This window comes from Chelonia mydas, chromosome 6 (assembly GCF_015237465.2).
Source record: "Chelonia mydas isolate rCheMyd1 chromosome 6, rCheMyd1.pri.v2, whole genome shotgun sequence".
Taxonomy (NCBI): Eukaryota; Metazoa; Chordata; order Testudines; family Cheloniidae; genus Chelonia; species Chelonia mydas.
In genome coordinates, this window is record NC_051246.2 from 53,378,235 (window position 1) to 53,392,381 (window position 14,147).

At 39.6% G+C, this 14,147-nt stretch overlaps 1 protein-coding gene across 17 annotated transcripts in view; it reads left to right on the top strand.

The window, feature by feature from the left end:
- CD44 (CD44 molecule (Indian blood group)) overlaps positions 1-9,688 on the top strand; it is a 100,909-nt gene extending 91,221 nt beyond the window's left edge. For all 17 annotated transcript variants that reach the window (XM_037900049.2, XM_043549491.1, XM_043549493.1 and 14 more), the window contains one exon: positions 1,841-9,688. In XM_037900049.2, the coding sequence (XP_037755977.1) occupies positions 1,841-2,057 (217 nt within the window). In that variant the 3' untranslated portion in view covers positions 2,058-9,688. The remainder of the gene's footprint in view (positions 1-1,840) is intronic.
- Positions 9,689-14,147: the final 4,459 nt, after the last annotated feature.

Here is a 14,147-nt window from a genome sequence, read left to right on the forward strand (position 1 = left end):
AGAGTTAGAAAGTAGAATTTGGAAGGCTTTCACACATATATTTTTAAATGACCAGCTAAATTATGATGTGTTTCCAATACTTAATTGAACTTTAACCAACCAATCACATATATTTTCAGTCTCCTCCTCATACACACTGGTCAGGATGGGCCCAGGAAGTATATATTTTAATGCTTCAGAATCCAATTTTCACAAGAAATCTTTGACTTGCCTAAAGCACCGAAATGTTTGATTCATTGCTCAAGAGACTGAGCCTCTCTAGTTGGGAGGTTTGTGAAACAGAATGTCTTAGAAATTCTAACCAAAGAAGTAGATCATTTTGGCGAATAGGGAATAGCTTGATCTTATTTAAATTTTCCTTTTTTTCACAATTCCTACCTGGGTTATATTTTGAAACAGTGTGACCCAAGGCCCAGCATGGCTTGTGGAGCCCCAACAAAATGAATGAATATTTTATGTAAAGAATCGACCTTTCTAGTCCGAATAACCCCTCCACAATATTCATGGATTGTGGAGGGTCCTTCCCTCCACAATCCATGATTGGATGCAGCACAGTTTAGATATCATTTTGGAAAGAAACTATGCTCTGCCTTACATCCCATGGAATCCCATTACTGTGTACTATTTTCTGTATTGGTGTTGTGTGGGTGTAATTCAGGGCTGAATTTGCTCACATGTGTTGCATAAAGTAAACATAGTGAAACTGAGACAAGGCGGATCTGCTCTCTGTCACCTTGGCTAAAACAGCTGTTGTATGTCTGTCTGGCAAAAATATATATATATTTGATTCAAACTAAAGATGGAGAAATAATTTAACTGCCAAATTAGTAGTTCAAATGGAATTCACTTAGCCAAAGCAGGAAGCATTTTAAAAGATGTTTGCATAAACATTGTAGTTGTTTTCAAAGAATAGTGCTGCGAGTGTATGTCTTTAATTAATTATATTTAACTGTGCACATCTTATACTTAACTGTGCATCATAACCAGAAAGCCAGTTTAACCAGCTCCATGAGATATCCCTGAATGGTATAGAACCAGCACAGCTCGCTTCTATGCCACTCCTCCTACAGCATAACACAGGGGTGTGTTAGGGGGAAGCAGTGACTGTTCCCACCCCCTTTTTCCAGAGTTCTGATGCATTATAATGAATGTCAGCTGACATATCAACCCCTTGGGGCCAGAGTCTGCAGGTATAGTTTGTAGCTGTACTAAGGCTGCTCAGAACTACATGAGGGATTGGTCAGCATAGAACCAGTCCCAGGATCAGAAAGCCTCAAATGACTTATTTGTGACCTCACCCTTAGCTGCATCCAGGATGCAGCTAAGAATCTGAGGCATAATCTCTAAGCCCAGTCTTTATTTTCCATCCTCAATATAGCCTTTAACAAGCTAAACGGTTGATGATAGCATTGTGACCCCTCCCATAGCATGGTCAGCATGGTTCTAGTCCAGACACACGAAAAAGAGAACAGAAGAGAAAAAATGATCCTCTGAGATAGGTTGGAACCCTGGATTGAAATATTACCAGTTCCAAATGTTGAACCTTCAGACCTAGTTCTAAAAATAATTGAGCAATATATGAAGGAAGGGATTGTCAAAAGAACTGTGTTCCCACTTAAGTCAATGGGAGCAGAATAAGGGCAGTGGTGGATACTTTTGGATATCCCACCTGAAAAACTTAATATATCCATTAAAGACAAAAGCTTTATGTATTATATTTTAGCTTTTCTCCATTGACAGACTCAAGTTTTATTTCCTTTGCCCCCTTTCTAGAAAATCTACTCTGTATGTTGTGCTTCCCAGTTCCATAATCTCCATTTGTGTTGCTTATTTTTTCTAGATGTGGGCAGAAGAAGAAGCTAGTGATTAACAATGGCAAAGGGTCAGTGTCAGACAAGAAGATGGGTGGACTGAATGGAGAAGCCAGCAAATCTCAAGAAATGGTGCACTTGGTACATAAAGAACAGCCAGATAATCGAACAGGACCATGTGATGAATTCCTGACCACAGATGAAACGCAAAATCAGCAAGAAGCTAACATGAAGACTGGGATGTAGTAGTGTTGGGCCATCTTGTAGATCAAGAGTTGGGGAAATCAAAATCACATGGAACTGGGCCTGGAACTCACAGATGCAATGTGCTACTGATGTCTTTTGAGCATAATTAAGCGTACATTTTATTCTTCTTTTTAATATTTTTAAAAGTCAGGTCCAAATTTTTAAAAATTGACATTGCTTTCTGATATAAGTGCCTGAGACTTGCATAAATTTGGCAGTTCCCATTTCCTACCTGGAAGACACTTATATGTGAGGAGGGCTGCTAGTTGAAATCATATTTTCTCCAGTTGCAGCACCTTCACTAAGTGGAAATACAGAAATATCTAGTCACTCCATCTCAAAGGCATTTATGGTAATAAATGTCTAGAGAAAAACAGAGTTAAAGAAAAAAAGGGCTTTGGTAGAGTCTGTATTACACCAGAATCTTTTAAAATCACCTTCCAGCCCTGAGAAGTTTGTCAGGTGCATTCAGGATCTGCAGGTATAGGCAAACTGTGACATTTTAGAATGATTACAACTAGGGTTACAATGAGAGAACCCCAAAAGGACAAAACTATTTATCTCTATTTTTTTAAATGCCCATGGATATATAATGCCAATAATTTTTATTGGAGTGAGTGGGAAAAGACACGAAAACTTGAGCTGATACATAATAAATGTCTGTTCTTTATTATCTTAACAATCTGTGCAGTTATCCTTCAGTTTCAAAACTGTCTGTTGCTGTTCCCCAATCAATCATATTTTGAGTAAGTTCCCTAGTGAACTTTGTTAGTTAAGTTGACAAATAAATGCAGTGACCACAACTCAAACACGTATTTCAAAACCTAGCAGTAGGAAATGATCAAACAAGATGGCAATATTTTGTTTCTTGCAGAATAGGGCTCTATCTATCCCTGCTCTCAGATATTATCGTAAGATGTTGAGCTTAGCACAACCTGTTTTTCCCTATACTTGTTGCATGTTACATTATCTTGCTGATATTTTAACAGTCAAATTAAAATTATGTGATGTTCTCTTTTGGATTCCATTTCATCCATCTTTTTGTTTAAACTGTGCTTCTTAAAAATGCCAAGAGAAATATTGTTCACTTGTTGAAACAAGAAGTTTGAATAGTTTTCTTTGATCTTTATATAGTTTTCCAACAACATAAAATAGCTGCAGCTGCATTGCCTCATGTTTCCCTCCCCTTTGTACACCCCATTTATGTAAAGTATCTGTGTAAACTAAGATGGCGTGCAGTAAGGTACACTGAATTGATTGTACATATTATCAGCAAGAAATTGAATTACCAACAATAGTCTATCCAACTTCACTTTAAGGAAAAATCTAAGTAAAAACAATTCATTATGTAATTATAATCAATGAGGACCCTATGCACCAGGGGATGGGAATTGTTAAATGGTTAGTCAGTTAAGCAAAATAGTCCCATTCACTGACCATGGATCCTTAATGAACTGAGACGAGTCCGCTAAAGTCATTTATTTTAATTTCATTTTTAAAGAAACTTCAGCAGTTAAAATTTCAGCTAGAATTGTCTAATATTGTGCTTTATTCATACCACTATGCATGAGATTGCTGAGGTTGTGTTTCTCAATGTAGATCTTTAGCAGCTCACCATAAGTGTTTGTTTTAATGACATACTGTAACATGGTAAGTTTTCTCAGGCAGATTGACATAGGTGAAATTCACCCTTGTGCAAGAGGGCCAGCAAAGCATGACTTATTTTGACTGCTTAAGTGGCATATGTGCTGGCCCACTGAACAGGGATGTTTCACACATAGAAAGTCACACGTTCGTGGGCTGAATATGATCATACGCTTTGAAGTCAATGGAGTTATACCTGTTTACATCATCAGTAAATATGGTCCAATGTCAACATTCTCATCCTGTCATGAACATACATAACTCAGTTATGCTGTGGGAGATCTGTTTCCTTCAGGCATTTTTCATTCCTGAAGTAGTTTTTGACAGTGTTTTCCATCAGCCATTGTAAATCAGAATGGTTGGTCTCTTGAAGGATGCATTGAAGTGGGCACTGTGCATAAAATTTGATCAAAGCAGAGGTTCAGAACAAGGCCTCTTCACCTCTTGAGTCCTAGCTGAACATAGGGTCTCTGAAAAGACCTCTTTAAGTACAGGCTTTGGCATGTTACACATTAGAATTCTTACTCTAAACAGGAGTATACCTATTCAGATATTTAATGGGGAAATCTGCCATCTCCTTCCCAGTATTCTCCTCCTGAATACTCAATTTCAGTATCTAGTATGGCAAGGACATCATGACTTGACTGCTTTGGAGGGGTTTTTGATTTTGTTTTTGTTTTTTGATAGGGTGGCATGCAATCTCTCCTACAGAAGCCGTGCCATTATTTTATATATGCAAAAGTGATTCTATATTAGATGTCGTGCCACATGTGTAATTAATTTGCATTATAGTTTCATGCATATAGCAATCGTTTGTACTGAGGTGGGGTTTTATTGTTTGGGGACTTTATTTGTTTATTACAGAGCACCCTTGGTATATTTGTATATTTATTAACAGATTAATTAGAAGGAAGAAAGAATCATCTCTAAATTGTAACCAGAAACCTGGGGGGAAAAGTAAATTGTAAATTGAGCTTCCAAAAATAAATTTAATCTAAATTAAGGGAAAAGATAAGACTGGTATTATTATTAGCTAGGGGTTTTTTTGTTTTTTGCTTTGCCCCAATGAGCCACAGATCTATTTACCTGGTTGTAAACACTAGGCTACACCCAGCAGAAACTCCTTGTACTCTTGCATGCTTTACTAACATTGTGTGTGGGGTTTCCAAGCATTCATTCGTCTGGGGGGAAAAAGTCAGGTTGGCAGTTTGAAATGGGTGGTTTGGCTTCTCTAGAAATTGGATGATGAGTCTAATTCTCATCTCACCTAGAGCTGAATCCTGTAAGATACTGACCTCCCATTGAAGTCAGTGGCAATTGAGGGGGCTCAGCACCTAACGGAATCAAGCCCTTACATCTTTGTCTCACCAGTGAAATTCCACTAACTTAGACAGATTTGGTGTGTGCATGGACCTGATATTTTTTGCTGGCTCTACTTAATTTTGCAGTGGGACAGGTTTAACTCAGAAAAAGCAAGGGTAGGGCAGCCTTGTAAGCAGCATATGGTGTTAAATTACCTCAGACAATGTTGAAAATAAGAAATATAGCCAATACTTGAATTTACATGGAAATATCTAAAGCACCGAGTGTATTAAGAGTGAGACGTGGCTGTAATCTCTCTCTTTCTGATCAATGACTTCACCCCTGTTTTCTGGATGATTTATAAAGAATGGTTTATTGAAGCAGAGAAGTGAGAAGGGTTACATTATGTTAAAAAGCTTTATGGCAAGGGAGTGTTTTAATATTTTCCACAAAGTCAGTGGGAATTGGAATTCCAGTATGATATTTCTATGGTTTTTTCTGGCATCTCAGGGATGTTTTGTGTGTGTAATTTGACAGTAACACGAACCTACCCCTGTATTAAGTAGTTTGGAAGGATTTAGCATGCTGATGGAGACTTCCAAGGAGATCATTACCAGGGCCCTGATTACTAGAGAGTAATGGAGCTGTGCAGAGACAGAGTCTTGCCCCTTGGTTAGGGGAGTGCCTAATTAGCCTTTCTATGGCTCCAGGAAAGTACCTATTTCCCTCTCAGAATTAGCTGTTGGACCCAGGAGACTTAGGACTTGTCTACACTTACCGGGGATCAATGCTGTGGCGTTCGTAGTGAAGACCCGTTAAATCGACCGCAGATTGCTCTCCCATTGATGCCAGTACTCCATCGGAAGAAGAAGAGTAAGGGGAATCGACGGGACAGCATCTCCTGTCGACATAGTGTAGTGTGGACCCAGCGGTATCTAAAGCTATGTCGACTTGAGTTACACTACTAACATAACTCATTGCGTAGCTTAGATCATCTTTCCCCCATAGTGTAGACAGCCTCAAAGAACTTAATTGAGCCAGCAGTTGTGGGGACTATTTTGATTTAGATTGGCTTCTTGGAGGAAGTTATTCAATATTGCAGCCAAAAGCTTTTACTTCATCTTAGTAAGCTACTCATCGCTCCTACTACTCTAGTTGAAGGCGATTAGGTTGAATTAGATTTGATACTTTATATTTATCTAAATATAGACACAGGAGATAGATCTGGATACTGATTAGCTTTCTGATGTAGGGAAGAAGATGTTGAAACCTGAAGTTGCCCGGGGTGAAATCATGCCTCCATTGAAGTCAGTGACAAGTCTCCCATTCACTTTAATGGAGTAAGGTGTTTTGGGGAACAGAGCTTAACATGATGAGGATGGGAGAGAGAATGCTTTAGGCAGCAAGAAGTTTGTGAGAGAGTTAAGAGAAGGGTGCAGTGAGAGTGAAATCTCTGTGTTACTCACTAGGAAAGTCCCTTCCCCAGAACTGGTACTTAGCATCTGACATTTGAACATGTTGTAATTCTAGGCAAAAAAACCTGAACTGATCTTTCCCAATGAGCTTTCCTCCCACTGTTTGTAAGCTGAATGTGAGATCTCTCCCACTCACAGCTCATCTAGTTATTACTATGCCAGGTGGCAAGTAGTACATACCCAGTGCACATGTCTGCTGTTAAGAACTGCTTTCCCTACTGAAAGTAAAGAAAACCAGAGTGTGAATTTGGCAAAGAGGAATAATGATGCCCGTTAAATATGGTTCAGATTATACTTTTGTCTTCATTATCTCTATTTAAAGCTATTGTTAAAGATGTACTTTCCCAGTGCTTAACACAAGGCTTCTGGAACTGTCCTATTGCCACCTATTATTATGTTTTTAAAGTTTACGCAGGCTAAGCAGGTTTGTGGTTGTTGGTTTTTCCCTTTTCATGGAGGAATTATGGAGTTTTACCAGTTAACATGGAATGAAAATCCACTTTTGTATGCAGGTACATTGCTCGCTTTCAAGTCAGCTGTGAATATTGAATATTTTCCGGTACTGCGATTTTTGGAAAGTAGTGATGATAAAAAGTTGCTTTTTATCAAAAGTGTCCTCAGTCAGAGGTGGCCTTCTGTCCTCAAGAATGCTGATTGTTTTTTCAAGGGGAAAGGCAATTGAAGTCAATGAAGTTCTACTTTTGCCCTCACAGTCAGCGTGTGTTCCATGGTGACCTGGAGAAAGTCTAACCAGTGGTATTTGCACTGCTTAAAGGGAAGTCACCATTTTATATTATAACCTTTTCCCCTCTTTTCACATTTTCTGCGGACAAGTGAATCCCTTTTATCTAATTTTGAACCCACTGGAATATGGAGGTTTGAAAGTTTGACTTAAAAATCACTGAGTTCTGCTTAGGAAAAAAGGAACAGAGAAGAAAATCCAATGATAAAATGAAAGTGAAAAATTGACGAGAGAGCAGAATGAAAACCAAAGGCAGAGAGACTGACATAATGAAGAAAGAGGGGAAAGAAAAAAAATTCTCATAAAAAGTAGACATAGTTTTAATGCCATATATAGGAACCTCATTGTGCCAGACTATATTTTTGGAAAGTTCCTCTATTCCTTATAAAGAAAAGGAGTACTTGTGGCACCTTAGCGACTAACCAATTTATTTGAGCATGAGCTTTCGTGAGCTACAGCTCGATGAAGTGAGCTGTAGCTCACGAAAGCTCATGCTCAAATAAATTGGTTAGTCTCTAAGGTGCCACAAGTACTCCTTCTTTTCTTTTTACCCTCCATAATGTTCACTAATCCCTATTTCTAGCTCAACCATAAAAATTTGTTCTGGACAGAAACTTGCTGAAAAGAAATCCAGAGACAATTAGAAGTTTTGCTTATTCCCCCACAAGCTTTTGAGAGGAAAATAATGTTTTAGCAATTTTAAGATAGAATTGTGAAGTTAAAAACCATGTATATTTTTGTACGTATTTTAGCAGTTTGTTTCTTTTGGATTGCTCAAAATAAAATGTATTATTTCTTCCAGTAAAAAGGCCAAATTCTGATCTCGTTTAGGCCTTGATTCAGGAAGGTATGTAAACATTTGCTTAGCTTTAAGTGAAGAGATTTAAGCAGATTCTGAAAAAAAATAGTTCACATTGAGCTTAGTTGTGGAACTGGACAGGTGTGTATGAACTGGGGATGGAATGAGGCATCTAATTTCTTCCTTACTCGGTTCACCTATCGCTAACGCTGCCGTAAAGAAGGAACTAAGCTCCCCTGCCCTGTGTAGCTTTAAGGGTCTAAGGTAAAATAAGATTACAATACCAGGCATGTTCAGAGTTCATGCTGAAATAATGGGCCATGGAATAACAACTTGATAAAATTGATCTATTATCATTTATTCACTCTCTATACACCAGAAATGAGAGCCTGGTTCTAGCTCTGGTCCCTTTATACCAAGTAAAGGGCCAGTGTGTTGTAAAGGGGACCTAAAAGCCCTGGTTCTGTCTAGGAAGAATTTATCTGGTGCAGAAACTGAGGCAGACAGCCGTAAGGCTCCCCACGGGTGGCCCTCTTGTAAGTCCTGGCATAGGGAGCATGGTGGGGTGGGTTTGGGGGCAGGAGAGGTGTATTGGGAGTACAGATTGCAGACATGGGAGGGTGCCAAAAGTTAGACAGGCCTCTAGGGCTAAATTATGTTTGGGGGGGCCCCTCCAGCCCTCAGAGCAGCTCAGGACCAGGATGGTGCGAAGTTCACTTTAAGCCATCTTAGCTTCACTTCCCCCTGGGTTGTGAATTCTGTGCTGCTCCTCTTAGAATCTCTCTCCAGGACACCAGTTTAGTAGTAGGTTCCAACTTCCATACATACCAGAGCACAAGCAAGTTGGGTTAAGGATAGAGCTTCAGCTGAATTTTCTTGCATTTGTTGGTTTAATCGGAGCCATTGGCATTATTTTCTCACACGGTTTTCTTGATGCTTTGTTTGTTTTCCTTCACTGGCTTAACCTAGAAAACACTTAGATCATTTTCAGTGACCCCATTTTCTCTGCAAGCAGGACAGTGAACGCAGGCTTCATGCCTTCTTTCTACCCAGAGCAGCCAGGGCTGAACTGAATACTTTTTACTCCTGTTCAAACCTTTAAACCTGGGGCTGTATTTACAGCTTTTGTCCACCTCTGGACAAACAGAAAGCACTTAGCTCTGGAATAGAAAGCACTTGGCTCAGGGCTGCTGTTTCAGGTTTCTGTCAGTGCCCTCACTGTGGATCCTGGGTGAAAAGTTTCCACTCCCAGTTTGTGGAATGTTTCTTCCCCACCCCCAACCCCAAGTTGACAGTGCTTGCCTTGGGTGGAAACAAGCCTCTACATCATGCCTTAGCTTCCTTCAGTGTCCCAAGTCAAAATGGTCCCAGCAGACATTTGCTATGATTCCACAAATCCTGGGAGTGGGAGGGAAAATTCTTTTTTGCAAGTGCTCTGGATTAGAACCCTAAATGATGAGAGCCTCACCACAAAACTCTAGAGCAATGGGGTGGTTTGTTTTCCTTTTCAGATCCACAAGAGATTCAATGTTTGGGCTTCAATCATGCAGTGATGCTTTGTGTACAAAACCTGTACTTGTTTGTTGTAGTTTGCAAATGTGGATGGTTTTTTATAATAAATGATCTGTTCTCAAATTATTAATTAAAATAAAAAGCTGGTTTTGTTTGACTGAATTGGCTCATCTTATTCACCAGAGGAAAAAGTGAAATTTGCAGCTAGAAGTCCATTTCTTTTTCTCCTCTTTCCTTTTCTTCTTCTTTCTTTTGCGATTTGTTTGCTAATAACACATCTTCCATTAGCTCCAAAAAGTTGTGAATGAATTCTGTTTCATTTTTCTAAAAGCCAGTGATATAAACAGCAAAGTAGGTCAAAAATCACTTGTTCATAAGAGATTAAATTCACCCTTGTGCAGAGGGGCAATACAAGGCCTATGTTTCAGTTAGAATTTCCCTTATGTCCTGAAAATAGGGTGTAAATAGGATTTAATAATGGTAACACCACCTAGCTCTGATATAGCACTTTTCATTTTTAGATTTCAAAGTGCTTGACAAAGGAGGTAAGTATCATTATCCCCATTTTACACCTGGGGAAACAGGCATAGGGAGGGAAGTGACTTGCCCAAGGTTACTTAGCAGGCCAGTGGCCAAGCCAGGAATTGACTAGGAGTCTCCCAAGTCCTAGTCAAATGCCCTGTCCACTAGACTATAGTGCCTTCTTTTGTGGTGGCCTTCTGTAAAGGGGTGAATTTCACCCATGAGACTATTAATCATTTCTCGCTCACAAGGAATATTGTCTTTGAGAAATAATGTAAGATGACAAAGGAGAGAATGAAAGAATTCAAATCACTTACAAAGGCCATGTGAGGCCCAGTCCTGCAGCCCTGACTCATGGGAGTAGGCTCTTACTCAACCAAGTAATTATGGCCATGAGTAAGGATTATGAGCCAGATTTTCAAAGATATTTAAAAAGCCTAAATAGGGAGATAGACACTTACTGGGATTTACAGAAGGACCTAAGTAGGTTAGGCACCTAACATCAATGATGCAGGTGCTTAACATGCTTAGGTGCTTTTGAATCATCAGGTGCCTGCCAGTGTCTTTAGACAGCTAAATACTTTTGAAATCTGGCCCTAAAGGACTAGGTTTGTGTTCCCTCTGGCTGAATATAGCTGAGGGTTGAGGGGAACGTTTTGACCTGAGTAAGCCAGCCCTTAATTTCCCTCTGCCCCAAATCCTGCAGCAATCAACACCACAACAGTTTAAAATCATTACTGCCATCATTAAACATTATTAAAGGCACTCCATATTCTACCCTTTGTGCACCTCAGCATCAGCCTCCTCCCTTCAGATCACAGCGGACATTTTTCCAGAGGATGGAAGGGTGTAGGCAGGCAAGGAGAACAGTGTATGTGTGATCCCTTTTCCATTTCAGAAGTAGTAACTGGCCTTACCTGCTTTTGAGCTAGTGACCAAGAAGTGAAAGGATAAAAGCTTACCAAGACATGGCTACTTTATGCACTTCCCAAATCCAGGAGAGTCAGTAAAATCACCTTCACAGATACTGTATTACAATACACAGAGATGTCAGTAGCCAAACAGTGTTATTCCCAGGTTAGGTCCATCATACCTGGAAGATAGCCATACCTGCCTATCATCCCAGTGATAAAGTGCCACATCTGGAAATTGATGGTAAATATATGACAACGGACACACTGTATTTAGGTGTATGAATAATACCTCATGTATTAAATGCTTTGTGTTCTAGTCCAGGATGCTGAAATTTTTGCAAACATGCTCGCCTGTCTATAGTATCACATGCAAATTCTGTCCCTTGGACTAGAATTAAATCATGAGAGCAAAATCAGTTTCTATATTTGTTTAATTGTTTTCCTTAGGATAGCTGTAGCCCTCTCAGACCCTCTTGGAGTTTGAAGAGGGATCTCACAGATGTACCCTTTTTAATATTCCTCTTCTCCTTTTCCTCCTAAGCCCCATCAGCAATCTTCCCTTTGATGGAGGAGGGCTGGAGCATCGCTCCTTTCAGAGCTTGTCAGTACAGTTTCCTGTGGGCAGAATTCAGTGTTCTACTTTATCTGTCTGTACATGTATGTCACGTGCATTACTGCAATACCTGAGTGCCTTACAAAGATCACTACAACCACAAGATGCAGACTTGCACATAGTCTAGTTTCCTCCCTACTACTTCTAATGCAGATGAGACATTTAATTTCATTCTCTCCACATAATGGCAAAGCCTAATGCCGCTATAATTCTCTCAACTCCTGGTAGCCCAGAAAACTGTCACCTAAACTCAGATGTCCCACTTCATAACAGAATTACTTCAGCTCCTGAAGTGGGGCCTCAACCCTGATTGGGGCCTTTGGCTGCTGTTATAAATAAATATTAATAATACTACTAGGCCAGTATGAGTGACTACACTTGGATCTATTATAGCTGACTAATTCTGCCTCAGGTCTCAGGGTCACATCAGTTTTAATATTTTTCCTGGAGGTGTATTAACTTTGGGTGCACCAGTTTTTTTCAGTATGATGATGACTTCTCTTGCTGTTTACACAGCATCTAGTGCAAAGTGCATGGTAAAAGGATGTACATAAGATCAGGGAATTGCATGATATTCTCATTCTTTTCTGAGAGCCTCCTCTTCACTATTATTTTCTTACATGCCCTCAGGGGATTGGGGGAAAAGGGATTTAAAAAACCCTCTTTTGTTGTTAGTAAATGATCCACAAGGTACCCTTTTTTACTCTACTTCATGGCACCTGTTTCCCTGATAAAGAAGGAATCACTCCATAAACAATCAGTCATGTTGGAAAGGAATTCTCCTCTAGGACTGGGGATTTTGGGGCTGGGTTGAAACTGTGAGTTTTCACCTGGAGCACTTAGCTAGGCGTGTCCTCTGATCTTCCTATATTTTTTCTTCTATGCTTCTAACATAACAAAGCTTTGGAATGTAATCAACGTAGATCTTGTTACAGTTCCTTTGATCCGAAAGGATCCCAAAGTATGGTCCAAGCTTATCAAAGTGAGGTCCCAATATGGAGAAACCATCTCTGGGTTGGAGCATAAAAGGGGTGTAAAAGTGCACGAACACACCAGATTAGGCCAGAAAGTGAAGGAGAATCCTGAGTCCAACTAATCTCAAGAGGAATTTTAGGGGAGCAGAATGATCTGACACCCTTAATTCTTGTAAATAGTGTTGTCAGGAGATATTTAATGACAGTGATCAGGACTTCTGTTTTAAGTTTTGTCCAAAAAATCCCCTTTGTCACCATATTGGGGTATTGAATCATGACTGACTCAGAGGAAAGCATGCCAGCTATTTGACTGCCAACACCACTTTCTGCCATACCCTGGGTTTTCCTTAGCAGTCTCCCCCTTCGTAGCTTTCTAAGAGTTAATAAGATCACAGCCTGCAGGCTATTAAATCTCACAGATTAAAGGACTGATCATTTCATATGATGGAAATAATATAACTAACTGTAACTATTCCCAAAAAGAAAAGGAGGACTTGTGGCACCTTAGAGACTAACAAACTTTATGCTCAAATAAATTTGTCTGTCTCTAAGGTGCCACAAGTCCTCCTTTTCTTTTTGCAGATACAGACTAACATGGCTGCTACTCTGAAACCTGTAATTATTCCCACTTTGACTATAAAGATTTTAGCTTCCCCATCACATTTAGCAGCTGCAGCACCTGTGATAGTGAGTCATTCCATTGTCATCTTCTTATTATAACTCAGATATTAAAAAGAACAGGAGTACTTGTGGCACCTCAGAGACTAACACATTTATTTGAGCATAAGCTTTTGTGAGCTACAGCTCACTTCACTGAATGCATCGGATGAAGTGAGCTGTAGCTCACGAAAGCTTATGCTCAAATAAATTGGTTAGTCTCTAAGGTGCCACAAGTACTCCTTTTCTTTTTGTGAATAGATACTAACACGGCTGCTACTCTGAAACCTGTCAGATATTAAACAGATTCCTCTGCGAAGAGCTCCAGAGGTTCAAAGGTACCTCTTATTTCAGCAAAACTAACAAGGCAGGATTTAATTTTTAGCAGACAGCGGAAGGAGGTCAGGTTGCTAAAGCAACTGCATGTGTTCAGTGTTCTCCTTTATTTTGTAACAGGACTCTCAGGCTTCTCTAGAATTAGAATTTCAGTTTAAAAATATACATTGAAAATAGGACATAAAATATGCCACTGGGCTTCAAACCTCCCCGCCCCCAACCAAGACGTGTGTATCTTGGTATAACTCCACATCCTGCAGTGTGATATCAATAAAATAACACTCATGTTTCTTTACAGTTAATTACTATTTATGTACTACAAATATTGGGAGTATACAGCTGTGGATTGATATTTCTGATGCTTAGACAAATACAGATCCAACCTCTACAGATCAGAATACAAAGCCAATCAGATCATTCAATTTTATTCAAATTCATATCCAAGAAATGGTAAATAGTTCAGTAAGGGAGTAGCCGCTAGCAGAGGTGACTAGCAATAAAAATCGATTGAGCACTCAAGTCACATGGCTTTTTTTCTGTGCCCTGCAACACACATCAAGAAGGCCACAAAAGGATTCCTGGCACCAGGTGAGCACATTC